At 44.1% G+C, this 12,035-nt stretch overlaps 1 protein-coding gene across 3 annotated transcripts in view; it reads left to right on the forward strand.

Annotated features, from left to right (window-relative positions):
* The window catches only part of alpha-Spec (alpha spectrin), a 165,912-nt gene that overhangs the window by 107,984 nt on the left and 45,893 nt on the right, over positions 1-12,035 (forward strand). For all 3 annotated transcript variants that reach the window (XM_065426522.1, XM_065426521.1, XM_065426523.1), the window contains 3 exons: positions 7,921-8,069; positions 9,502-9,691; positions 10,613-10,716. In XM_065426522.1, coding sequence (XP_065282594.1) covers positions 7,921-8,069; positions 9,502-9,691; positions 10,613-10,716 — 443 coding nt within the window. The remainder of the gene's footprint in view (positions 1-7,920; positions 8,070-9,501; positions 9,692-10,612; positions 10,717-12,035) is intronic.

Raw genomic sequence — 12,035 nt, forward strand, 5'->3', positions numbered from 1 at the left:
GCGCGGTCCATAATGCAAACATCACCCCAGGCAGACACAGCTCCCAGTCAGTTTGTTGTTCAAACCACAATGCTCTCAACACGCGCTTCATGACGGAGTGGAGCTTCTCAACGGAATTCGACTGTGGGTGGTACACTGAGCTGTGTAACAGCTTTACACCACACCTTTCAAGAAAGGCTGTCGTCTAAGCGCTAGTAAACTCTGTGCCCTGATCTGACTGGATTTCCGCAGGAAAACCAACTCGCGCAAATATGGACAGTAGTGCATTGACTATCTCAACTGAGCTGAGTTCTTTAAGCGGCACTGCTTCAGGGAACTTTGTCGCTGGGCAGATCACAGTCAAAATGTGTCTGTGCCCCGTGGTTGTTACCGGCAGAGGTCCCACTGTATCCGTAACGAGCCGTCTAAAAGGCTCTGTAATGATAGGTACCAACTTCAACGGCGCCCTCGATTTGTCCCCTGGTTTGCCCACCCACTGACAGGTGTCACATGTCCTCACAAAGTCGTCTGCGTCCCGAAAACACCCTGGCCAATAGTACTCTTGCAAGAGACGGTCTTTAGTCTTCTTAAACTCCTAGGTGTCCGGACCACGAACCCCCATGCGACAAGCGCAACAGATCCTGACGGTAGCACTGAGGCACGATGATCGAACTCCACTCCCCTGCGGTCTAGATACTACCGGTACAGGACCCCACCTCTTTCCACAAAACGAGCATATTTTTTGGCGATACCTTCCTTGACATTGCAGCGCATGTTTTCTAGGCTGCCATCCTTTTTTTGCTCGGCTATCAAAGCCGACCGGCTGATTTTAGCAACCTATTCAGTCCATCTGACGTAGGCGCGATGAGCAAATCTGCAGATAGCTCTTCTAACTTTCCCGTGTCGGGCATTTCCTCTCCAGTATCTGGTGCCTTCAATGCTACAGGCTTAATTTTATTCAGTTTGGACGTGCTCTGAATATCAGCTTGCTGCGCCTCCGACCCTTTCTCATTGTTCGACGTCAGCCCCGCAACTACCGCCTTTGCAGCTAGCTCCCGAACTCTCGATCTGGTTGAGGTCTGAACGCTAGTCTCATCAAACAAAAGCCCCTTCTCGCGCAGGAGGTGATCAGACCTGTTCGAAAATAGGTACGGGTACTAGGGGGGCAGCATAGATGACACTGCGGCCTCCGTCTCAAGTGCTCCGAAAGGTCCTTCAATAAGCACTTTTGCTACGGGCAGACACACGCTATGAGCTTCCACGGCTTGCTTGATCCATGCGCACTCGCCCGTGAACATATCGGGTTCTACGTAAGAGGGGTGAACTACATCCATGGTAGCTGCGGAATCACGAAGCACTCGGCACTCTTTCCCGTTCACGAAGAGGTCTCGCATGTAAGGCTCGAGAAGCTTCATGTTCTCGTCAGTGCTGCATAATGACAAAAACACTACTTTTGTTTTTGTTTCTGGACACTGCGCCGAAAAGTGACCCGGCTTCTGGCACGTATAACACACGCGCGCTTGCCTTGTCTCGAACCGCTTTCTGCGTTCGGCTTTGGCTGCCGCCGTCTCCTTACGTTCGGTCGGACTGCTTTCACTCGCATCCGCACTACGTGTGTCGCCCCTTGCTCTCATGGGTATGAACTTCGGCCTCTGAAACTTTGGAGCCCAATTCACCCTTTTGACCGTCTTTAGCTCCGCGAGCCCGACGCGTCACAAACACTTTGGCTAGCTCGGCGGCTTTAGCCACCGTACTAACGTCTGGCCCATCCAAGACTCAGTACCGCACGTTCTCAGGTAACCGACTATAAAACTGTTCCAGCCCGAAACACTGCAGAACTTTCTCGTGGTCACCAAACGCTTTCTCTTCTTTGAGCCACTACTGCATGTTTGACATAAGCCTGTAGGCAAACTCTGTATATGACTCACTTCTGCCTTTCTCATTTTCCCGAAACTTCTGACGGAACGCCTCCGCTGACAGCCTGTACTTTTTTAGCAGACTCAATTTCACTTGGTCGAAATCCTCTGCCTCCTCTCTCTCCAAGCGGGCGACTACGTCGGCCGCCTCGCCGGGTAACAAAGTGAGCAAGCGCTGTAGCCATGTTTCCCGAGAGAACCCCTGCTTCTCGCACGTTCGCTCAAAGTTAACCAGGAACAAACCAATGTCCGCTCCAAGTTTAAACGGCCGCATCAGGTCAGTCATTTTGAACGATACTCATTCTCCTGCACCGTGTGTCTGACTTCCATTACGAGCGCGTTCCATCTCTACCTCGAGACGCTTCATTTCCAAAGCGTGTTGACGGTCGCGCTCCTCCTTTTCTTTCTCTTGTTGCTCTCGCTCTTTCTGTTCTTTACGTTCGCGCTCATCTTTCTCTTTCTGTTCTTTACGTTCGCGCTCCTGTCTTTTTGCCATCTCCCTCTCCTCAATGGTCTCAAGGCATTCCGACAGCTCGTCATCCTCAGCTTCTAACTCAAGACTAGCCCTTAGCAGTTCTGGTTTTCTGAGTTTGTCTGAGACATCCAGACCCAACTCTCTTGCAAGCTCCAGAAATTTCGGTTTGCGCAATGACTTCCAATCCATGGCTGCTCTGAATGCTGCTTTCTCTACTGCCTACTATTGTCTTGCCGCAAACTAACCTGGCAGCAACGACAACCACAATTACCAGCCTGTTTCTGACACTAACAAAAGTCTGGCAAAACTCAGAAGAAGAAAGTACCCCACTCGCCAAACCTCGCAGCCAAGAATTCAGCGCAGTCGTTCTGCTGCAGGCAACCAGTCATCACACAGGGCTCGTTGCACTGCTCCCGGATGGTCGTTGTGCTGCTCAGCATACAGTCAACCGCATATCTTCGCTGCTGGCCTCCGTTGTCGCGATCTCACCGCTAGCAGCCAGTTGTTGCAAATGGGTCGCAAGCCCCAAGGGTAGCGTTGGCCTGGCAGCCTGGGGCACAACTGGAAGCATCCGAAGGTCCTGGCAAAGCATGAGTCGACTGCTAACAGAACAACTTGTTTATTATAGCATCGCAAAAGAGTGGCCGGTCAGGTCGACCGAAGTGGAGAGACGGGAGAGCACGTTACTCGACGGAAGAAATCGGGGCCTCTCTCGGCGTCTGGGGGCAGCTGCTTTTATACTCTTGGTGTCGAGGGCAAGAAGGAACGGCTCGAGATGGGGCGCACGTGACGGCAAGGCACGGACACGTTGAGACAAGAAGTGACGCATCTGCCTGGCCGGCGCCGGTCAGACCTCCTCGCTTCACAGTTGGGGAGCTCCTCTCCCCGGCTGCTGCGCTTTGACAAGCGTGGGCACCAACATGCACACACACTCACACACACACACACGAAGACACGTGGCATTGAAACATGCCTGGGCGTGCTTGGCAGGAAGCGTTACGGCAGCGCTGAACGGGCCAAAATGTCCGCCGCTTTGAATGAAGCCTGGCGTCCGTTGCATTCGCGCCGGCTGTACCGCGCGTCGTAGGTGAAACGTAGCAATTATTTTTTTTAGCTGTTTTTTTATGCGGCGTCCTCTTTGGAAAAATGGCGCCCACACTGCAGACCTTTTTACATTGTTGGTGTTGAACATTTGAAGCACAAGAATCCTTCAGAAGGTGTATTTTGTAACATGCTTTCCTTGTGACATTAACTTTTATGTCTGGATATTGCATAAGTTGTGCTTTGAATTTGATGTGTCCACAATGCTTAATGCAATAATGTGTGGGAGTGCTGTTCATTATTTTATTAGTCAAGATTAAACAGGGGCATTAGCATTGAGAAAACAGTGGCATTAGCATTTTCTTCTTTTGCTATTTATAGACATTCGCACTGAGCATTACACCTTTCTTTTTTTTTCTTTGTGCAAGTTCACTTGCAAGTGTTACTTTTTCTGGCACTTATTTTTATTGTTTCTTCAAGTTGTCAAATATATCTTTTTTTATGTTGAAAAACATTTTATAGCCCTTTTGAAGTTGGATTTTGTTTGAATAGTTTTACTGACCTTGGCAAGACAAGCTATAGTTTTCTGTTCGAGACCTAGACTTGCCTAATGTTTATCTTATACGGTTGAACCCACTTATAACACTACTCAAGTGCCACGAAAATTCCGTTGTTATAACCTATAATTGTTTAAATCGGGTTGCATGAAAAAATCAAAATGGGGGATGGCAGAGCTGTTGCGAGAAAATCATAATGGCGGTGCCCCTCCCCACCACCTTCCTCCATCTGGCTGCTGATTGTGTTCATCCGTTTAACTGCTTCCTGGGTGCGCCGATTGCATGTAACAAGCCACGGCTGTCAGCATTAAAGAATGGCACTGCTATAACAACTCCAAAGAGGGGTCACGGGTGGCAAGCGATATATGAGCACCACCAAGGCATCGCTTTGGTGGCCTTAAAAGGGGCCTTAAAAAATTGCAAGAAGGCTGCCACGACAGCCTGTCAGCTTGAGAAATCCAGAAGAAATGCTGAGGCAAGATCACCACAAGCATCTCGCCACGTACTTCTCACTGGCTTGCACGAGAAAACCCCACGTCCGTCAGCCTTGCATGCTTTTACGTGAAGATTGCCTTCATCCTTCTCCAAGACAACCAGGTGCTCCACGTAGTGCTACGGAATGCTCCTCGTGAAAACGAAACCTCGGGGGGACGAAATCGTCTGCCGGCCCTTCTGCGAGGACATTGAGGCAGCCTGGCCTACCGCATCATCGCTGCCGTCATCGTTGTTGCTATCTGACGCAAGCACGTTTGTGATGATCGCCTTATCCGTTAGAAGCACCTAGTTTCCAAATCTGTAGCAGTGTGCTTTCTTTTCACCGGCAACGTCGTGCATTGCCGATGATTGGTGGGTGAATCAGCCATCTTCAGTTTCAGTGGAAAGTCAAGCGAGGCTAAGAAACAGCGTGGCCAGGAAAGATTTAGACGCAAGAAAGATGAACACAAGCGAGTAAGCTGCTGGCAGAACTGCGCTGAATGAGCCAGTGAGCAACATGTGAGCAAGCTGGGAGCAGCGCACTTGGCGCGGCCCATTCGTGTTTCGGAGGGTGGTGTGGCGTAGAGCTATGGGCGCAGCCCATTCGTGTTGGGAGGGTAGGAAGGGGGATGGGAAAGAGGTGTGTGGAGATGGCTGGAAAATGAGCGCGCAGCGGCTGTTGGTGGTGGTGGTAAACTTGAGCAGCAGCCCATCTTTCAGCAGCTCGAATTTCTTGTTTTCTTTTTTTTTTTTCAAGGATTTCACGTTTCACTACCTTCCGGCTCGGACACCCAGCAGCCAGACTTCATCATTATAACCGATAATGCGGCATCGAGGCATTGTAGTAAGCGGGTTATTTCACCATGGAAGCAGCTTTTCATTGCTATAACCTATATATTGTTAAAACCGGTATCGTTATAAGTGGGTTTGACTGTATACATAAAAACCTCACTTTCTGCCTCTGTCTTGTAATAGCAGAGTCCAATTGCCCCGCTCTGGTTCTGCAAGTTGGTAATCCAATTGGGTGTTTTGGGAACACGCAGTAAATAAGTCCAGCTAAAGTCATAGATTGTGTTCCTGAAAATATCTCGGTACTTCCTGTGTGCCAAAAGCTAAATTAGTTGCTGCAAAAATGAAAGTTGCAGATTGCACATCTCCATCTATGTACTGTATTGTAAATTTTTCATGAATGGTCCACATGCACATAGTCTATTCTACATCGACACATTGCAGGAATGCACTACACTGATGGTCTTGGTGCTCGTGCTCTGCTGTCCATGATAAATAAGAGACCATTGCAAAGAAGGCAACACACTCCCACAACTAGTGTTTGCAGACCAGTGCTAAATTCATTAGTTCGTCCTTCTGTGGAAAAATCCAATATAATTGGCAAACTGCATTTTCTTTCACATTCAAGTGCAGAGCAATTTGCTGTCTACTGTGCTAAGATGTTACAAGATCGGAACTTGTCCATCTCTAGAAAACCATGTCACATAGCATGCAATTCTGATACAGTACACTTCCATTAATTCGATTTTTCAGTTAATTCAATCCCTACCGAAGGCTGTGGCCAGTGGTCATGATTTTATATAGGCCCAAACTTTTATTTCGATCCTAACATTGGACTTCGCCAAAAAATTCGAACTTGGCAGGTCATCAGGCGCACTGCCCGACCAAAATGGTGACTGCAATAGCGGCAGTATCCGTGTTGACAGTGCTTAGGGCACAAAGAATGCATTGAACACTTATAATCTACTGTTTAAAACGCCTATTTTCAGCCTGCCCTGGAAAGCTTTTCAAGAATTAACCATAGCTCGCAATGTCTAATTAAAGTATTTACCAGATTCTAATGTACCCCCCCCCCCCCCCCTTTTCTCCTACCTCCGAGAACATTGGGCTGAAAATTGCCTGCGCTGTGCAGTCGAATATGAAACATAGTCTCTGAGGTGTTCATACTCTTTACCACCCGCTGCTGTTGCTTAGTGGCTGTGGTGTTGGACTGCTAAGCATGTGGTCGCGAGATCGACTCCTGGCCATGGCGGCCACATTTTGGTGGTTCCAAGATGCGAAAACACCTGTGTGCTTATATTTAGGTGCACTTAAAGAACCCTAGGTGTCCAAATTTCTGGAGTCCCTAACAACAGCATGCATCATAATCAGATCGTTGTTTTGGCACGTAAAACCCCAAAATTTAATTTTAATTGTTTTTTGTATTACAGTGAAGCTGAATTTAGAAAACCGGCCACCATTGTGCAACACGTATATTTTTCTCTCTAAATAACCAAAGTGCGTGCTAAATTTCTGTTATTTTTCTACTTTGAACAACTAGAATGTGGGTGCACATTTGATTCAAAGGTGTGTTCTCTCTGTCAAATATTGCGAAATGAATTGGTGGTATGTTGACATTTTTTATGCGTCTTGTTTATTTCGACCAGCCGGATAATTAGATTGATTTCATCGGTCCCATCAGGGTTGAATTAATGGAAGTGAACTGTGTTGCATTTGATGCCAATACATTTGATTGTTAACCTTTCTCGTTCTTTAAAAAAAAAATTGAAATTTTTATTGAACATATTCAAAAAATCATGTTTATGCTATTTGACACAACTAATTTGTATATATAATAAGGGCAACAGAAGCTGAACAGGATTGTTATTCATTGCTGGATCAAGTTCATGCTTTGTAGTGTCATTTATATTAGCACGTCCACTCGGATGTCTCCCCACTTTTGGAAGTCATTCTAAGTCTCTTCCTGAATGCAAAGTCTACTTCAGAGCCCTTGACACCAACCCAGGTTTGATCCATCGATTAATATTAAAAGCAATTAAATCAGGTAAAATCAGTTATCTTTTGCATGATTGCACGAGACATGAGGTATGGCAGCTCAGTTTGTGTTGCAACCCGTTCGGGAATAAGTAGTGCGATTGATAACTAAAAACGAAAGTAACATTCTTGCGAGGACTACCAATGTTAGTCATTAAGAAAGGTGAGCTTTCTGTGATGTCAGTGCTAAGGGGTGTCATGAACATGCATTGCAAACTAAAGCAGGAATAAGTAGTGTTATTTCACTGCTAAGCTGTCATGAGCTCAGAAGCAGACTACCTGGGAAACACTGCACGTTAACGTGTGTTTGCTGCAGGCAAATAGGAACAGATGACTGGTTTCAGCAGGAGTTATGTCGGCCGGGGTTGGTTTCACAATCTAAAAGCGCAAATGTTTTGTAAATGCAGATCGAGTCATGTTTGTTAGTCTTTTCATTTACAGAAGCTCTGTTATGGCCAACAGTGGCACAGTTGTTTTGGAACACTTATCTCCAACTATGACTTTAGTTGGACTTAATTTTTGCCAAATGTGTCCCTATAAAACATTAATGAGCTTTAAGATAGCTTTTCTTATGGTTTGTGTAGTTACACTGACTTTTCTTGTTTGGCTGACTAAACTATTACTGCAGCATCTGATGGAAACAATATTTCTGCAGGAGCACCGCACCGAAATAGATGCTCGTGCTGGAACATTCCAGGCCTTCGAGATGTTTGGGCAACAACTGCTTCAGAATGGCCACTATGCCAGTGTTGAGATTCAGCAGAAACTTGACATGATGACTGAAGCTCGCAAAGAGTTAGAAAAGTAAGTAGTGCCTTCAGATGAGCTTACCTTTTGTTTTGCAGAGACCTTTTGTTGTAGCAGTCAGTTACAAGCATTTCTAATTACAACATAGCTCATTATACACACATACAGTAAATGACCAATTTTTCGGACATGCCTGATAATTTGGACACCTTCATGGCACCACCACGTATCCGTAAAGCCAATGGGTAAGGAAGTCCGAAATTTCGGACCCTGAAACCATTAACTATCCAATTTTTCAGACTTCTTGTAGGAACTGCAGGTCCAGAACGGCAGTAATCAGTCACCACTGCTGCCATTTTAACTACATTGCAGCCTTGAAGCAGCACTCTTGCATGCCAACTTGCTGGCAACTGTAGCCAGCCATAACCACTGCGGCTATCTTACGTTTTGCAGTGCTGGGCTCAGCTGCTTCAACACTTGCTATCAAGCTTCTAGCTGTTCATTGCAATGTTTTTCATTGAAAGGATTCGCTGCTCTCAGCAAGACATTGATTCTGCCTTCTTAATACTCGCCAGTGGTTTCAAAGTACAGGAAGTACAGCAAGGGTCCAAGAAATTAAACTGCATAGTGCCGGCTACCAAAGTCAGCTTCGCCGCTATGCAGTGGTGTTACGGGGTCAAGCATATACACTGTATTGAGGTAAAACATACCAAGAGTAGAAAAGGGCTACTTCACAGGACATCATGCTCCTCAGTTATATGCATGTGCACCTGCCATCTCTTGTCACAGTACGAGCACCGAGACCCCTAATAATCATAAGGGCAGGCCTTTAAAGCTATTTCGGATGTGACTGACGATTTGAGCCCTTGAGGCCAGTAAAACGTATCCATTCATTTTATGGGGGGCGCTTTCACGGTCCCTAGGGAGTCCGAAATAAAGACGTCCACTGTATATATATATGTATATGTATGTATAAATATATGTATGTATATGTATATATGTATGTATATATATTGTGCAGAAAAATATGGTTTAAATCGGTCATAAAGTAATGGCAAGGATGCTAGCCATAAAGCTTGTATAAAGTAAAATTGTTGCAGCTTATTAGCTTCCTCAATGTTCATCGGAACTTGAGTCAGAAAAATTGACTCTTTTTATTGTGCACTTCTACCAACAGAATAACTTTTTGGCAACAGTGCTAGTTTGCAAGCTTGCTTCAATTGTGTAGTACATTGCATGACATGAGCAGTGTGCAGCCTTCTGATGACATCTTTTTGTCACCTGCTGGGTATTGCTATTGGCTGCTTTGTCCTAATTAATTCTCACTTCACCTGAAGTTTGCTAATAAAAGCAAGGCCATGGTACTGCAGCAAGAAAATTACTAAACTGTTCTGATGTATTAGTAAATGGCTCATTATGTCTTGTGTCCAATCCTTGTCAAGGTGAGTAAAGACAAGTTCTGTACTTTTTTTTCTTTTTTTTTTTTTAGAGCTTGGATTGCACGGCGAGTTAAGGTGGACCAGTGTCTTGATCTCCAGCTCTTTTATCGAGATTGTGAGCAAGCTGAGAATTGGATGGCAAGCCGTGAAGCCTTCTTGGGATCTGATGATATGGGTGGAGACAACGTGGAAGCCCTGATCAAAAAACATGAAGACTTTGATAAAGCCATCAGTGCACAGGTGAGGTTTTGCTCGCTGCTAAGGATAGAACTTCAGGGACATTCGAGGATTGCCCAAGCCTCTGTGTGTTAGCTTTTTGTCTTTACACACATAATCTTCCCACATGGTGGTATTCACAGTTTTCATTCTTGTCACAGCTGCAAGTATGTGGCCCCGTTGCTGACAGAAACAAATATTTTTAAGCATCAGCCATAGTAATAAAAAAGAATCTGAATCATACATTTATTACAGTGAATTTTGCTGCTTCACTTGTTACGTCATGATTGTATTTTTTATAACATCTTGGTAGTTTTTAAAGCCCTTCAACTTGCTGGTGTGGCTTTGTAAAATATCGTACTGCCAATATTAGGCACAATCCAAAGCTCGTTCCTGCAAGTCTTTTCAACCTTAGTTGTTTTGTTGCACTTCGTATCATACTGCAAAGTGGCCTTGCTATGTAGTACCAGCAAGAACAAAATGATAAAGAAAAATGTGAAAAAAAGAATTTACAGTGCTAAGACATTAAAATACAAACTATTCGAAAACTACTCCATTGCATTTGTTTCCAGGTTCACTTGCGTTTAACAGCAACCTAATTCAGACTCCAAAACATACACTTGAAGCTACTCCATGCTTAAAAACTGGCTTATGCAAACGACATTTGTTGCCATTTGTTGCTGTTCATTGCTGTTTGCATTTATATTTTTGATCACTGTGCATATGACTATGAAAGTTATGCAAGCTTGGAAGCATTTTTTTCTGGCCTGGGCATCCACTCTGGAAAATTAGGTGTACACTGAATTGCCCAAGAAATTATTTTCATGAATCCAGTGATTCTTGAAATTTCCGGCTAAGATTACACAAACTTAGCTGACTTGCGGAGTATACTTGTCTCTGTGAATGTAATGGGTGTACAGACAAAGCATTTAAAATGTATTTTAGGAGGAGAAAATAGCTGCTCTGGCTGCTCTTGCTGACAAGCTGGTGAGTTCTGACCATTACGCAGCCAATGATATCAAGGACAAGAAAGATCAAGTGCTGAACAGGTAAATGACCTTTCTCTTCAACAGCAGTTAACAATTGAACTCACTCATTTAACAGCCAGCAGTACCATCAGTGCACTCTGCAATGTGCAGTTGTGCCAGCTATTTGGAGTTCACTGTCTGCTTCAGATGCGTGCAAGAAATGCTACTCTTGCACTGTAGCCTCTTCTTTCTTTTTTTCTTTTTCTGTTTAATTGTTTATTCTGATCTATGGGATGCATTGGACTGAAATCGTACTGGCCCCATTATTATTTATCGTTTTCTCGCATCCTGTGCATTGTCATTTCGTACAAAGCTCCCACTTATATCTTTAAAGAAGTGCCATGTATTCATGGGGCCCTGTCCATAATGTTCTATGCCTCCCCCCCCCCCCTCACCCCACCCCCCTTTTTGCTAGTATTCTTCTTGTGCAAAGGACTGCACCTCATGTTTGGGGTGAAAAAATTACAGGGTCTCTAAAGATCTCTGAAGAGGTGAACGGCGAAAGCCTAATCTTCCTCCTCTTATCATTTGCCTCTTTCTCTTTGCCTCTTCTCTTTCTCTTCTTTTAGTCATTACTGCTCACTTCTAAGCATCTTTAGTAGTTTTTAGTCAGTTGTGGTCATTACAAGCCGTCATTAGACATGTTGGTCATATCATAGTCATTACAAGTCATTTCAGTTACTAGTCATTACTAAGCATTTTTAGTCATTTCTAATGAATTGTAGTCGTTGTAAATTGTTGTTAGACATATTGGTCATTTCGTAGTCATTACAAGTCATTATTAGTCATTACTGCTCACTACTAAGCATTTTTAGTCATTTGTAATCAATAGTGGTCATTACAAGCCATCGTTGGACATGTTTGTCATTTCGTAGTCATTACAAGTCATTTCAGTCATTATTAGTAATTACTGGTCATTAATAAGCATATTTAGTCATTTCAAATCAATTGTAGTCGTTACAAGTTGTTACGCATATTGGTCATTTCGTAGTAATTACTAGTCGTTACAAGTCATTTCAGTCATTATTAGTCATTACTGCTCACTAGTAAGCATTTTTAGTCATCTGTAATCAATTGTGGTCATTACAAGCCGTCATTAGACATAATTTCGTAGTCATTAATTTCATAATTTTGTAGTCATTACAAGTCATTAGTAGTCATTACTGCTATTACAAGATATTTCTAGTCATTTCTAATCAATTTTCATTACAAGCTGTCATTAGACATATTGGTCATTTTGGAGTCATTAGTAGTCATCACTAGTCATTATTAACCTCTACCAATCTCTATTATAACGTTATTCACTAACTGTCACTACCATTCTTCATTCTTTAATCTTT

This window comes from Dermacentor albipictus, chromosome 1 (genome assembly GCF_038994185.2).
Source record: "Dermacentor albipictus isolate Rhodes 1998 colony chromosome 1, USDA_Dalb.pri_finalv2, whole genome shotgun sequence".
Taxonomy (NCBI): Eukaryota; Metazoa; Arthropoda; class Arachnida; order Ixodida; family Ixodidae; genus Dermacentor; species Dermacentor albipictus.